Genomic DNA, 13,501 nt, shown 5'->3' with positions numbered 1-13,501 from the left:
TCAGCACCTCTGACGATCAGGCCAGCTCTCTACTGTTGCCACCCCTCAATTTTATTCTGTCTGGGATGTTTGAGGGATTTCTCAAGTCCCCAGCTCCTTGAGTCAGGTGACAACAGGAGACTCAACTTTCATTTTAAAAAATGAGTAAATTTCTAGCCTTCATAGGCACGGAGAAAAACTTGAAAATATGACTCTGAAGCCTCAAACCCTGACATTTATTATTTGTTTAAACTCTCATGTTTTGGGGTCCTAACTCATGATTTTTTAATGCTTGGGGTTGGCAGTCTACAATGACCTAATGACCGTGTGGATGCTCAGGCCAACCCAATCCCCACTCTGCATGGGCTGACAAACCTACAACACTCCTTCCTTCCCCAACTTGATTGTGTCTGGTGATCATATCCCAATATTGTATTTACCATGGTGCAGCCTGGCTTAGCAGTCATAAACTCATGGGCAGCTAGTCCCCGGCCCCTCCCCTTCTGCCCAAGGCCCTGCCCCTCCCCTTCTGTCCCCCTCCCCCAGTGGAGCCCAGAGCACACACCTCTGTGGCCACCGTCCACCCTGCACACTCCCAGCCCCAGGCAGGTGGTGCAGCCAGAGTGCCCCCAGCTCCAGAGCTCTGGGTGGGCAGCATGGTCCCAATGCCAGGCGGATGGACCGATGGGCAGCACGGTGTGGCCCCAGGCCTTGTGCGCACCAGCCCCAGCCTACTTGCCCCAGCCTCTCAGCCACAGAAGAGCGGAAAGGGAACTGGAAGCAGGCAGGAAGGGGCCTGGGGGCAGAGTGTGGGCTGGGCCATGCAAGGCTGTTTGGGGAGGCACAGCCTTCCCCTGTCTATGCTACCCCCTGCCCATGAATAAACTAGACCAGATCTGTAAGAGAATCTCTTCTCAGGCTGATGCCCCTTTTGTCTGAACTGATGCCCCATGTTCATTCTCTCAGAATACACCTGAGAGACAGTCTAAGCTGTTACTGGTTCATGTACTCTTTGGATTCCACCACTGGAAGCAGTGCCTCAGGGATACAGGGCCATGTATCCTATTCCCCAGTCCCTCTGGGCCAGCCAGTCCCTTCAACCTGGGGCAGAATTGAAATGGTGTCCTACAGGTGAAAGGCTCCATGAACATAAGAATGTAAGAATGGCCATACTGGGGCAGACCAACAGTCCATCTAGCCCAGTATCCTATCTTCTGACAGGTTTCAGAGTAGCAACCGTGTTAGTCTGTATGCGCAAAAAGAAGAGGAGTACTTGTGGCACCTTAGAGACTAACAAATTTATTTGAGCATGAGCTTTCGTGAGCTACAGCTCACCTCATCGGATGCATGCAAAAGGTTTTTTTTCTCTCCTGCTGGTAATAGCTCACCTTACCTGATCACTCTTGTTACAGTGCGTATGATAACACCCATTGTTTCATGTTCTCTGTGTATATAAATCTCCCCATTGTATTTTCAACTGCATACATCCGATGAAGTGAGCTGTAGCTCACGAAAGCTTATGCTCAAATAAATTTGTTAGTCTCTAAGGTGCCACAAGTACTCCTTTTCTTTTGTCTTCTGAGAGTGGCCAATGCCAGGTGCTTCAGAGAGAATGAACAGAGCAGGTAATCATCAAGTGATCCATCCCCTGTCGCCCATTCCCTTTGATCCAGTGACTGACATACTGGTCCACCTCTCAGCAGGGGTGAAAGTAAGTCAAGTGACTTACCGGTATGCTGGGGCCAGTTCTGGCCCCCAGAAAGGGCGGGGCTGAAGGGGGTCAGAACCAGCTCCAGCCCACCCTGTAAGGTAAGTCCCCCCCTCCCCCACTGGGGTAGCAGCAGCAGCAGCCTGGGGAAGCGGCAGGGCTCCAGCGGCTATTTAAAGGACAGGGGCAGCAGAGGCAGTTGGAGCCCCAGCCCTTTAAATAGCTACCCCAGGCCTCTGGGGGCTATGTAAAGGGCCCGTAGCTCCCCTGCTTCTACTGCCCCGGTCCTTTAAATAGCCGCCTGAGCCCCGCTGCAGCTACTCCAAGGCTCCAGGGGCTATTTAAAGGGCCGGGGCGGTAGAATCAGGGGATCCCTGGGCCCTTTAAATAGCTGCCGGACCACCCCCCCACCGCTACCCCAGGGCTCCAGCAGTGGGGCTCTGGAGGCAACCGCTACCTGGGGCTCCAGCCACTGCAGTACAGTGCACTGGCTCTTGCTGGTACGCCATACCGGGGCGTACCGGCTTACTTTCACCTCTGCCTCTCAGAGTTTGGTATGAAGGGGAAACCAGCCATGGTGTGTTATGGTTTCCAACATGAATGAAGTTCAGTAGTGCTGTCCCTGGGGTCTGCATACAGTACAGTCTTTTTTGTGCTCCTCTCCAGGATACCCTAGTTCTGTTTCTGAATCTGTGTTGGCAACTCTGTGAAGTGGGAAGGTCTGCAGCAGGTGCTCTACAGGTTGTGGGTGAGGGTCAGCTGGATGGATGGGCTTTTGGTGTCAGGGTTCAATTATAAAGCCAGGTTGCATTATACACCTAGGACAGCTCCTGCTGTTAACCCCCATCTTTGAACCTCCTTACCTGTCTGGTCTTCTTCCCTAATGTCCCCTGAACACCTCTATCTAATGCTGCCATGACAGTATCTTTACCCATTCCTGGGGGCTGTGAGTCCAGGCAGCCAAGATTAATCCTAATGCCTGTAAACAGGGAAACACTGCTCCATAACAAAATGTTTTTTTCTTGTCTTCACTCTCATCATTTCCAGTGGATTTAACCACTCTCTGGAACAGGGCTGGTACAAGGTGGTGGTTTTTATTCTAAGTGTCATTAGTTGACATGTAAAAACACAAGCAGCCACCAGTGCCTTTTTACACTAGCACACCCATTCTTGGTGCCTTGGTGAAACTGAACCAGTGGTAGAAATGGTGGAAATTTTAGGAACAAAGTCTAGTGTGGATACAGCCTAAGTCACCCCTGAGACTGACAACAGAACTATCCCTCCTGTGTCCTGAAAATCCTCCCTGGTACAGTACTCCCCTTCACTTCCTGCCCTGCACTGTTGCTGTTAAATATCTGCGGCCTCCCACTCTAATCTGCTGCACTGTTAAGATGGGTGGCGGTGGGAGCTTTGCCTGTTCCTTATGTCCCTCCCCAGAAGCCTGGGAAACTTCATTAAACATTTTGTCAATCACTTTGTTGCCACGGAAATGAGGTTATTATTAATACAGCATTTTAAAAACAGACACACATTGACACTCCAAATATAGAATTTTAATACTATTCTGTCCCCGCTTCTGCTCTCGGGCATTTTCATTGATGGGTGGAGCTAATAAGAGCGTGGACCTAATAAGGGGTGGAGCTAACAGAGGGCAACCCCCAAGTCATATTTATAACCTGTGAGCAGGCACAGGCTGCTCATGTCCCTGGCTCCTTCGTGCAGACCTGTTGCACTTGTCCCCCAACCACCTCAGCATACATGGAGGTTGCCTTGTTTCTGCCAGCTGCTGAGAAATATGAGAACATAAATTATCCATTGGGTCCCAGGAGCTGGGGGACATTGACAGTTTTATTTAAGAATCCCAATGGCAGTGTATGTCTTTGATGCAGTCTCATAGGTTGAGCTCCCTGAAGGTATGTGCCTCGCAGGCTTCAAGGGTCCTTTCATTAGCCTGCTGTCTGTCCTGCAGATGCCAGTCTTCACTGCCAGACAGTGAGCAGCGTCGCGCCCGATCAGGGCCCTCTTCCTCCTCCTCAGCACCCCCCAGGGAGAGGCGGCGGTCCCAGCGCAATGTGAGTGGGAGGCGGGAGCGGCGTGGACTGCAGGCTGGGGAGGGCAGAGGTGTCTCGTCGATGAATGTGGTGATCTCATCCCTGAAGAAGCAGGCGCTGGAGCTGGACCCTCTGGGGACCAGCCCCCCCTCAAGAAACTGCCGGAGAGTGGTCAGCTCATTTTCAGGGGGCCGCCGGCGGTGGTGGTAGTCATGCAGTTCAGGAGGAAGGAAGCCAGGGCCACCAGGCTTGCGGGGAGTGGCGACTCGGATGTCATCAGATGATGACCACTTGTGGAGAAAGGATGGAGTGGAGCGGTGGGAGGAGAAGATGCTAGTCTCATCGTGGGACATTCTCCGGGAGATGGGGACCTGAAAGAAGGTAAGGGGAGATGAAGGTGAGGGGAAGGGAGATACTGTGAGGTTTGGGGAAAACCTCAGAGATAGAGGGAAAGAAGGAAAGAGTTTCAGAGATGGGAATCCATGGGTTATACACATATGGGAGGCTAGTGACCCCTTAAGACCCCAACAGAGTTCCAAGGAGGGGAATATCTGGGTGCAACACACAAGAGAGAAGGGACTGGAGGGTAGGGTGCCCCTTGCAGTCCCTACAACTCACCTGCAGATAGTGCACCCTGTCATGGGGCAGCAGCATGTGACTCATTGGCAGCAGCTTGACGTCCCTGGGATCCCGTTTCACAGCCGCAGCGCCATTGGCATCAAATCGCACCTTGCAGATCCGCCCATCGCCGTAATCCTCACAGGCCCCATCTGGTGGCGATGGGGAGAAATGGTGCACAACACTGCCAGCTGGGAATCTCCTGTCACCACATGTTCAGGGAGCCTGCATACCCTCCTTTCACATTCCTTTGTTTTCAATGTGTCCCATAGCTCCTGCTGTCTGCCCTCTGAGCTCTCCCCTACCCTCTTCCCGCATGGCGAACCCCTCTTTACAGTTATCCCCGTCCTTGTTGGTCTAGGGAGTATTGGATCTACCCTGTCCCAGCTCCCATCCTCAAATGTCTTGCCACCAGAATGAAGAGAAAGATGGAAGCTCGGATCACAATGTTGGGGAGGGGGGTCCCACTGTGGTTTGGAGGTTTACATCCCGTGTCTTGCCCCACCATCACAACCCCAGCTACAACCCTGAATCCTTCCTAGCCCTGCCAATAGTACTCTGGCCCAACACCCAGTGCTGCCAGGCTCCCCCCTTTGCTGTCTGTCCCAGCGGCAGGGTTTGTGATGAGGGAGATGGAGGGAATATGAGGGGGGGCTTACCGTCATCCCCCTCTTCCTCTGTCATGATGGCCACGCACTGCTCCCACACAGTGCGGACATCAGCTCGGTAGCGCTCGCAGGACCAGATGAAGGAGGGAAGCAGCAAGGTCTGAACCATGGAGCACCAGAGCACTGCCAGCACCATCCAGGTGGGGGCGGTATCATAGCGCAGGCTGAAAAAACTCACCACCTTGGGGGTGGGAAGAAAACAGACAGTGAGGGGGAGAGAAACATACACGGTCACAGAAAGAGAGAGGGGGAAGAGACAGACGGCATGAGAGTGAACTGTGCAGTCAAATGACTGATTGGCAAAGGGTTCTTAAAATAATTGGTCTTGGGTTTTTGTTTTTTCAAAGTCTCCTTGTTTTGTCCCTTACAGATGTCATGAATGTGAAGGCTGGGCTGCCCTGGGTTTGCTGGAGGACATGGGGGCTTTGAGAGCACGTATTCTGCACTCTCACACGTTAACTGAAGATGTGAGACCTATAGCAGCCATCCTTTCTCAACAGTGTTCATTATGCACGGGAGTTAAAATAGGTGTCTACAAAGCACAATTTCTATTCCAGCCCCCTGGTCTTGGTAATTCAGAGCTTTGCACACCTTTCAGCTGTGGGGTTAGCACTTTAAAAAAAAATTGAGCAAAAATAGTTTGTCCATTTTGAGAATAAGGCAAACATATTCCTGCTGCAGGAGAAGCAAATTCCTGCACCCTGAATGCCTTTAGAAAATACACAGGGCCAAATATAGAGACCTCTTGTTTGGGGAGAGGAGGCAGGTGAGAGCCTCTTATCTAAAGTCTTAAGCAATAAGGAGGCTGGGTTAATTGTACACTGCTGTCAGTGTGGAGCTAAAGGGACACAGAAAGGGGGCTTCCACATCCCTTCTCCAGTGGAACTCAGGCGAGGGCTAAATCACTCCAAGGAATGCAGCCCGCAGTGGGGCAGACTGAGGGGGCTAGCTGAGCACTGCACTGAGCTGGAGACCACCTTACTACATTCTCCACCCTCTCTTGGCCACACCTGCCAATCCCTTGAGAAGGGAATTGGGGAGCGAGTTGGTGTCCTATTGAGGTGAAGAAGGGGCAGCCTGCTCCTTACCAAGATGGGCACCCCGGTGAGTGTGTCATACAGGAAGACAATGGCGCTGATGAGGTTGGTCATCTGCATGGAGGTCTTGGCTGACTCTGAGCCATCCAGCGATGACCTCCTCTTGCCCCTGACATCCTCTACAACGATGGCTGGCACATTGAAGGTGTTGTGTGCTGAGGCGGGGAAGGAGGAGGAAGCTTCCTCTGTCTGCCGGTGACGACATCTTTGGTGCCTTTGGTGCGCCCACAGGGTCTGGTAGAAGGTGATAGCCACACACACCAAGCCCATAACGATCCCTCCCAGAAGCAGGAGGCTGAAGCAGACACCAAATCCCAGCCCAATCTTGCTGACGATGAACTGGCAGCCACGGGCATAATAGCGCTCACCATTGTTGTGCCAGCCAATGGAGGGCAGAGTGGAGAGGATGAATGACACCATCCAGATGCCCATCACTGCGTGCAGAGCCTGCTTCTTGGCATTACTCAGCCGGTAGTTTACTGGCCACCTCACCATCCACATACGGTGATAGGACAAGGAAGCCACTGTGAAGCAGGTGGCCAGGGCGAGGGTATAGTATGTGGAGACAAAGACCTTGCAGATGCTCTCGTTCCAGTCATAATCGGAGGACTCGCGTCGCAGCTGCACCACGGCATAAGTGGTGAGGGGAACAGCTGCCATGAGGATGTGGGTCCCAGCTAGGAAGCACAGCAGCAGCTCCAGGGGTTTGTGCTTCTGCTGCTTGGCTGTGATGCTCAGGATAATCCAGGAATTGGCCAGCAGGGCTAGCAGCCCGCATGCCAGCCACCACAACGAATTGTTGTGCAGGGTTGACTCTGACAGGTCACCCATGCTACTGCCCCCACCACGATGCATCATGCCTCCCACCTTGGGAGCTGGAGACAGGGTAGGAGGATCAAGCACAGGGACCCCGCACAGGGGCAGACAACTCTCGCCTCATCTGCTCTGGATAGGAAGCAAGGGGCATGCACAGGAGGGGTCACCAAGAAACATTGCCACAGGGCATATGGGAAGAGCTCCCTCTTTTTCTCTATCCCTTTCTTTGTGCAACCCTTTCAATCTGTTGCTCCTTCCCTCTTTTGCTCTCTTGTTATGTTTCTTTCACTCTTTTGATCACTTCCACTTATTCGCTCCCTTATTCTTTTTCCCTTCTCTTTCTTTTCTGTCTACCTCCTTTTCTCTGTCTTTCTCACTATCACTTGTTAGAACTTCCCCTCTCTCTCACACACATGCTTTCTTTTATTTCCTCTCCCTCTGTTCATCCTCTCTCCCCCTTTACTCCCTCTGAGATGGATCCCCTGCTTCATGCTCCATCGATATACGCCCAGTCTGAGTGAGACCTGCTCTCAGTTCCACCTTTTCCTGGGGCCTGTGAGGGCTACACCCAAGTAAACTGGTGTCTCTGGGGCTCAGACCTGTACAGATATTTCAGTGGGATGCAACTATGTGCCAGATCTTGGCATCTCAGTTCTGGTGCCTTAAGGGATGGAGGGTGGGGGGAGGGCTAACAGAGGGGTTCAGAGAGGCTGTGGGCATAATGGTGGGGTTGGCAAATGCACAGTGCACAGTCCCCCACTCACCAAACACCACAGCCTCAGGGAGCTAATGATATCTGCCCCCCCCCCGCCCTGCTGAAGCTGTAAAAGGGTGGGGGGAAGGACGGGCAATGGAGGGTGGAGGGAAGGAGAGGCAATGATCTAATCTGTCCAGGGTGCCCCAACCACCAGCCCTGCACACTGTCCTTTCTGCCACTCCCAGAGCTTGTTCTGTTCCTACAAGTCCCCCTCCTCTGCGCAAGGTGCAGGGCTCAACCAGTGAACAACTGGGGGACAGTGAGAAGGGAAGATCCTTTTCCCAGGCTCCCTTGGAGATTCAGGGCTCAAGATTCACTGCAGAAGGGGGAGAAAAGAGAAAAGGCAATTTAAGATATTTCCATCTCCCCAAATCTCTCAACATTCACACAGACAAATAGAGCATTCTGATCTAAGGCTGTGCAGGGTTCTCCCCAGTGGCTTTAGATAATAGACTATCCAGATGGATGCCTGTCCTGACCTGCAGCCCCCGCAGATCCAGGTCTGGCTCCCCTGCACCCACTCTCATTTCTGCTGCCTCCTGACCTGCTGCCTCCCTCAGCCCCTGCCATATTTGTCCTGGGATCCCCTCACACAACACTTCTGCTGATGCACCTCAGTCCTGATCCCCAAGCCCCTGCCCTGTGCTTCCAGTTGTGAATCTTTTGTACGAAGCTGTAAAGCACCTTAAGCCTGTCTTACAAACCCTCTCCCTCCTGGATTTCAGGCCTCAGATCCTCACATCTCTGCAGGTGCACTTCTGTCTTGATCCACAGTACCTATGCTATTTCACACTTGGGTTCCCCACCCAAAGCTTTGCTAATGCCCCTCATTTGAGATGTATCCTCCCATCCCCCTAATATTCCAGTTCTGGGTCCAGCTATGCCAGTGGCCTCCTGACCCACAGACATCCTGCGGTTCAAGTCTTAGCCCAACACATTTCTGCCATGGCACCTCAATTCTGATCAATAGCTATTCCAGGCCTGGACCCTCACACAAAGCTCTACTCATGCCCCTCAATCCTGACCTGGAGGACCCAAAGCTATTCCTATCCTTAGTTCCCTGCATATCTCTTATGGTGGCCCCCAGTCCTGCTCTGCACTAGCCTCATACTATTCCAGCCTTGGGCTCCCCACAAAGTCCTGCCAATGCCCCTCTGTCCTGCCCTGCAGCTCTCCTGATATTCCAGTGCTGGGCTCCCCACACAGACCTGCCAATGCCCCTCAGTCCTGCCCTGCAACCCCCCTGCTATTCCAGTCCTTAGGTCACATTATTTCTCTGCCAATATCCTCAAATCTTAATCCACAGTCCACTGTACCATCTCTGGTCACCCCACAGAGTTCTGATGATGCATCTAAATCTTGACCCACACATCTTAAATTCAAGTCCTGGGACAATATACACAGCTCAGCTAGTGCACCTCAATCCTGACCTGCATCCACTTGCTATGTGAGTCCTAAACTCCTGATACACAGCTCTACTGATGCACCACAATCCTGACCTGCAGCACCCACAGTTATATCAATCCTGGATTATCTGCACATCTCTGCTGCTGCCCCTCAATTCTGACCCACACAAACCCCTGCCATTCCAGGCCTGGCCTCCCACATTGCCCTGCCAATGCTACTCAGTACTGCAATGCAACCTCCCCTGGTATTGCAATGCTGGGCTCCCCACACAGCTCTGCCAATGCCTCTCAATCCTGACCTATTCAGATCTGCTATTCCAGTTCTTAGTTCTGATGTGCCTCAATTCCTGACCTGCAGCCTCTCTTTTTATCCTCAGCCTCATCTTTCACCCTCCACTCTTGCAATCTGAGCCCCTGTCGCTCCTTTCACTCTGCGAAGGTGCTGAGGCATGTGACTGGACCAGCCTGTCCTCCATGACTGGATTTAAAGACCCCAAGTCTCCCCACTTTGTGGGCTTTTTTAACATACCATCACCCTTGCAGTTAGGCCTGTGGCCTTTGGAGACAGTTATGAAGCTAAAGACCCCTAATAATCCAAGGAGACAGTATTTTATTGGAGGGGAAATTTCCAGGCCCCACTGTCTCATGTGCCCACCCACACCTGTCACTAAACCAGCCAGGACCCCTCCTGTTTTCCATGGGGTCCAAATCTGCTCCCAGGCACTGGTCGGGTGGCTCATGGTGTCTGGGTCTCAGAAGCTTTCTGCTGGCAGATCCCTGTCCCTGTCCCCTTGCTTGCCTGGGCTTCCTGTCAAAAGGCCACCCTCCCACCATCCATCCTGCCAGCTGGGAAGTGCAGCTCATGGACTCGTGACTCAGGGAAAGGCAGAAGAGGAAAAGGTCTGAGATGAAGATGACCCAAAAGGAGAGTGAGTGGGTGAGAGAGCTCTAAAGTCTAACAGAGATGGAGCAAGGGGGGAGTATCTGTCTGGCTGTGCTGCCTGGGTGGTGGGGAGGAAAGGTGCGAGGGCCAGGCCAGAGCTGCAGGGCCTCTTGCACCCACCTTGTCCTTTTGTCTCCTGCCCGAGGCACAGAAACTGGAAAGGGTTACAAAGAAGTTGCCATGGTTATTCCTAAGTGGTGGAGGGGCACTGGGGGCAAAGGATGAAGGGAGCAGTGCAGGGACAGGGCAAGCTGGTTTCCTTTTCCCCTCGAGAGGGATGCAGGGGGGAGCACAAAGGAAAAGAAGGAAAAAGTGGTGGCTGGATAGAATAAGAGCCAGGGAAAGAAGGACAGAGAGGGACAGGGACAAGGTGCAGAGGGCCCCATGGCCAGCAGAATACTGACCAAAAGAGTGATAAGGCCTTAGAGCACAAGCCTCTGTGTGTGGAGGTGACAGTCACCTCCAGGGCAGGAGATGCATCCCGATGGGCTGAGAGTGAGACGGGAGGGGGGGGGGGAGGGGGAGGGGGAGTGCCAAGGGGGGCACACTTAGAGATCGCTAGAGAAGAGGGAAGGTCGAGGCAGGGGGAAAGGAGGAAAAGGCGAAATGCAGCGAAGGGCCAGCCCCCTCCCCCTGGCCACACACTGGTGTCTGGAGCTGAAGGGACCCATCTTACCTCTCGCTGGTGCTGGCGCTGCCATGGCGACCGGAGCATCTCTCCTTGTGTGTGCGGGCGGCTCTGCCGTCCCCCGCTCGCTCCCTCGGCCCACATGCCCCAGCCACAGGGCGCCGCAGGCAGCGGGGCTCGGCCCCGCCAGCCGCCCGCCCGCCGGAGTGACAGCAAGCGAGCGCGAGATGGAGGGAGCAGCGCTGGCTCCGGATCAGTGGCGCTGGGATCGCCTGTGCTCAGCAAGGAGGGGGGCGGGCGGCGGGGCGAGGAGATAACAGGGCTCAGGCTTAATGGCTGAATCGATCGTCTATTAGTGTGTGTGTGTGTGTGTGTGAGAGAGAGAGAGAGAGAGTGAGTGTGAGTCCCTCCCCTCCGCACTCCCCGAGGCGGGTGTTGTTCTGCTGGGCTTCCCAGCGGTTTGTTTCCTGTTGGGAGTAGGAGGAGTGTGTGTGTAGGGTGCTCTATTGTGTGTTAGCCTGGGAGAGGCCAGGCTGGTGTCTGCGTGCTCTGCAGGTGTGAGGGCGTGTCTAGGTTACGGAGCAGACAGGCTGGTGTGTTACAAGTGTGAGTTGTGTGTGTACTCGGAGAGAGTAGATGGGTGTGTATTACAGGTGTGAGATCTGTGCAAGTGTGTAAGGGAGAGGGAAGACTGGCCTGTGTGGGTGACAGGTATGTGTGTGAGGCAGAGGGTATACTGGGTGTGAGTGGGGTATGTGGGCAGGAGAGGGCAGGCTGGGGTGTGTATGTGTGTATAGGCTGGGGTGTGTGTGTTACAGCTACACAGCAGGGCCCAGCCCTGGTTTCTGAGCTGGTTCTTGGCACGATTCAGCTGCAAGGGTAGCTAAGGACAGGCTGGGTTCAGCACTCATTCAGATGCAAGACACCCATTGTCAGCAGCAGGTAGTTTCCCAGGTGCAGCCAAAGCATTCCAATCTGTCTGGCTCTGTCCCATCCTCCCCTTGCTCCCCCACCTTGGACAAATTTGGAGACCCAGATGGACTGGGACTGAGATCCCTCCTGGGCAGAACTTGAGGAGTCCCTGCCCCCAAGAGAAGGAATTGTGGGGAGGGAGCCAGGGTATGAGATGGAGTCAGAGAGAGAGACTCAGGGGCTTAAGTTACAAGAGGCCATGGAGGGGCTGGTGGCTTCAGAGAGGTCTCTGCATGAGATGAGACCCCAAGAGCTGCCTGGGATGGGTCAGGGTATGGAGATCTGACTCAGCTGGATGGTGGGGTCAGTCAGCTGGTCTGGGGCCTTCCCCCACCATCATTCAACAGCCTGATCCCAGGTCAGGGGTATGGGGAAGGCTGGGATAAAGGGGGCTGGGGGCAATGCCCAGTCAATGTCACCTCTCAGACCAGAAGTGTGAAGCTCCAGGCCCCATTGAATCCAGTGGGACTAAAAGATTTTCCCAGGACAATGGACACCCACAACTCCCTCCCTCCTCAATGTGAGGGCCCCTTAGTGAGGTGACTGCATCAGCCAGAGTCCTCATGTATGTTATTTCTAGAAGCTGGCATCTCCCTCTATTAGAATTATTACTATTTATGCAGGGTATTTCCAAGACACCAATTTAACCATAAATTCCTTTATTAAATCCAATGGCTGAACTGTATTTATACATTTGCTCTAAATGTGCCTCAAAAGCCTAAATAATAAGCAATTTATTACATCCAAACAGCAACAAAACATTGATAAGCATTTGATCAAGATACTTAAAAATGGGCTAAAGCAAGTGGTGCTTAGACCCATATTGGTCCGCTCCAACTTGGCCAAGCAGCTCTTAGCAATGAACCTTTTAAGAGTTTACTTTTTTATACTCTTTAGCAAACAAGTAACATCATTGCCAATTATCAGGCTTAACTAAGGCCAGATGAAGACGTTTCTTATGTAGTCAGTTATTTACTGCATCTTGTACCCAGTTAACCATGTTTTATTTCTATTACTTTAGACCAGACTGTAAAAAGATAACACTGATATTTTGAAGGGTCCCTACAAGTTTAACACAACTCTTCTTTCTTGTGTTCTCATTCTTTTTGGTTCCATGCTTTGAGTCTATGTGCTCATGCTAATATTGCAACTAAATTTAAAACCATAATTCTCCCATATCTAATGAGGGCCTAGATTCCTACATCTTTCCTCCATCTGGGCTAAGGATGGGATGGGAGTCAAGGGTTCAAGATACATAGAGATCCTGTGGTCCTCCCAGCTTTGCTGTGTGCACTCAAAATGCAGTGCTCATGCCTGACATGAGACCAGGGCACCAAGTGATTTCATCTGAGCTCAACTGGCTGGGGTGGGGTTGGGTCCCAGATATAGCCATCTGTTGTGCTGTGGAACCTTGTGGCTCTTGGTGGTGTAAAGTGATGAAACAGCAAGTTAAGGATGGTGGGGGTGGTAATTTCATAAGAACCAAAGAGATCTGCTCTCAATCAAGGCATTTTTGCATCTTATTAGCACCTGGGCATGTGGCCCATTTCAGAGGACATGAGCAGAAACAGGACAATATCAGGGTAAAAATGGCTTCATGTCAGGCAGAGAGACATAGACAGAGTGAAATGAGCAGGGATAGAGGGCCCACTTCATCCTTATCCTTTACTCCAAAGAGTCTGTCCTGGCTCCTGGCTTGATACCAGGTTTTCTCAGTTGGCACTGGCAAAAGGGATGTGCTAGGGGCATTCCCAAAATGTGAGAGTGGCCACAAAGCCACTGTGTTCTGGTCATTTCTAGGAACATAGGAATTGCCAGACCAGATTAGCCCAGAGTGGTCCATCTAGTCCAGTATCCT

General features: G+C 52.5%; 1 protein-coding gene across 2 annotated transcripts; it reads right to left on the bottom strand.

Moving 5' to 3' along the window:
- Positions 1–3,161: 3,161 nt before the first annotated feature.
- Positions 3,162–11,128, bottom strand: GPR162 (G protein-coupled receptor 162). Of its 2 annotated transcripts, none has more exons than XM_073311592.1 (5): positions 10,720–11,128; positions 6,113–8,010; positions 5,016–5,205; positions 4,357–4,547; positions 3,162–4,109 (listed from the first exon to the last, which is right to left on the bottom strand). In XM_073311592.1, exons 2-5 carry the CDS (start codon positions 6,977–6,979, stop codon positions 3,579–3,581), a joined length of 1,779 nt encoding a protein of 592 aa, XP_073167693.1. In that variant the 5' UTR covers positions 6,980–8,010; positions 10,720–11,128; the 3' UTR covers positions 3,162–3,578. The 2 variants fall into 2 exon arrangements, with proteins under 2 accessions (XP_073167693.1, XP_073167697.1); XM_073311596.1 differs by having other exon boundaries at positions 4,357–4,508.
- Between the last annotated feature and the right edge of the window lie 2,373 nt (positions 11,129–13,501).

Source organism: Lepidochelys kempii, chromosome 1 (genome assembly GCF_965140265.1).
Source record: "Lepidochelys kempii isolate rLepKem1 chromosome 1, rLepKem1.hap2, whole genome shotgun sequence".
In the NCBI taxonomy this organism is placed as follows: Eukaryota; Metazoa; Chordata; order Testudines; family Cheloniidae; genus Lepidochelys; species Lepidochelys kempii.
The sequence above is the reverse complement of the archived record's forward strand: the minus strand, read 5'-3'. Positions and strand labels throughout refer to the sequence as shown.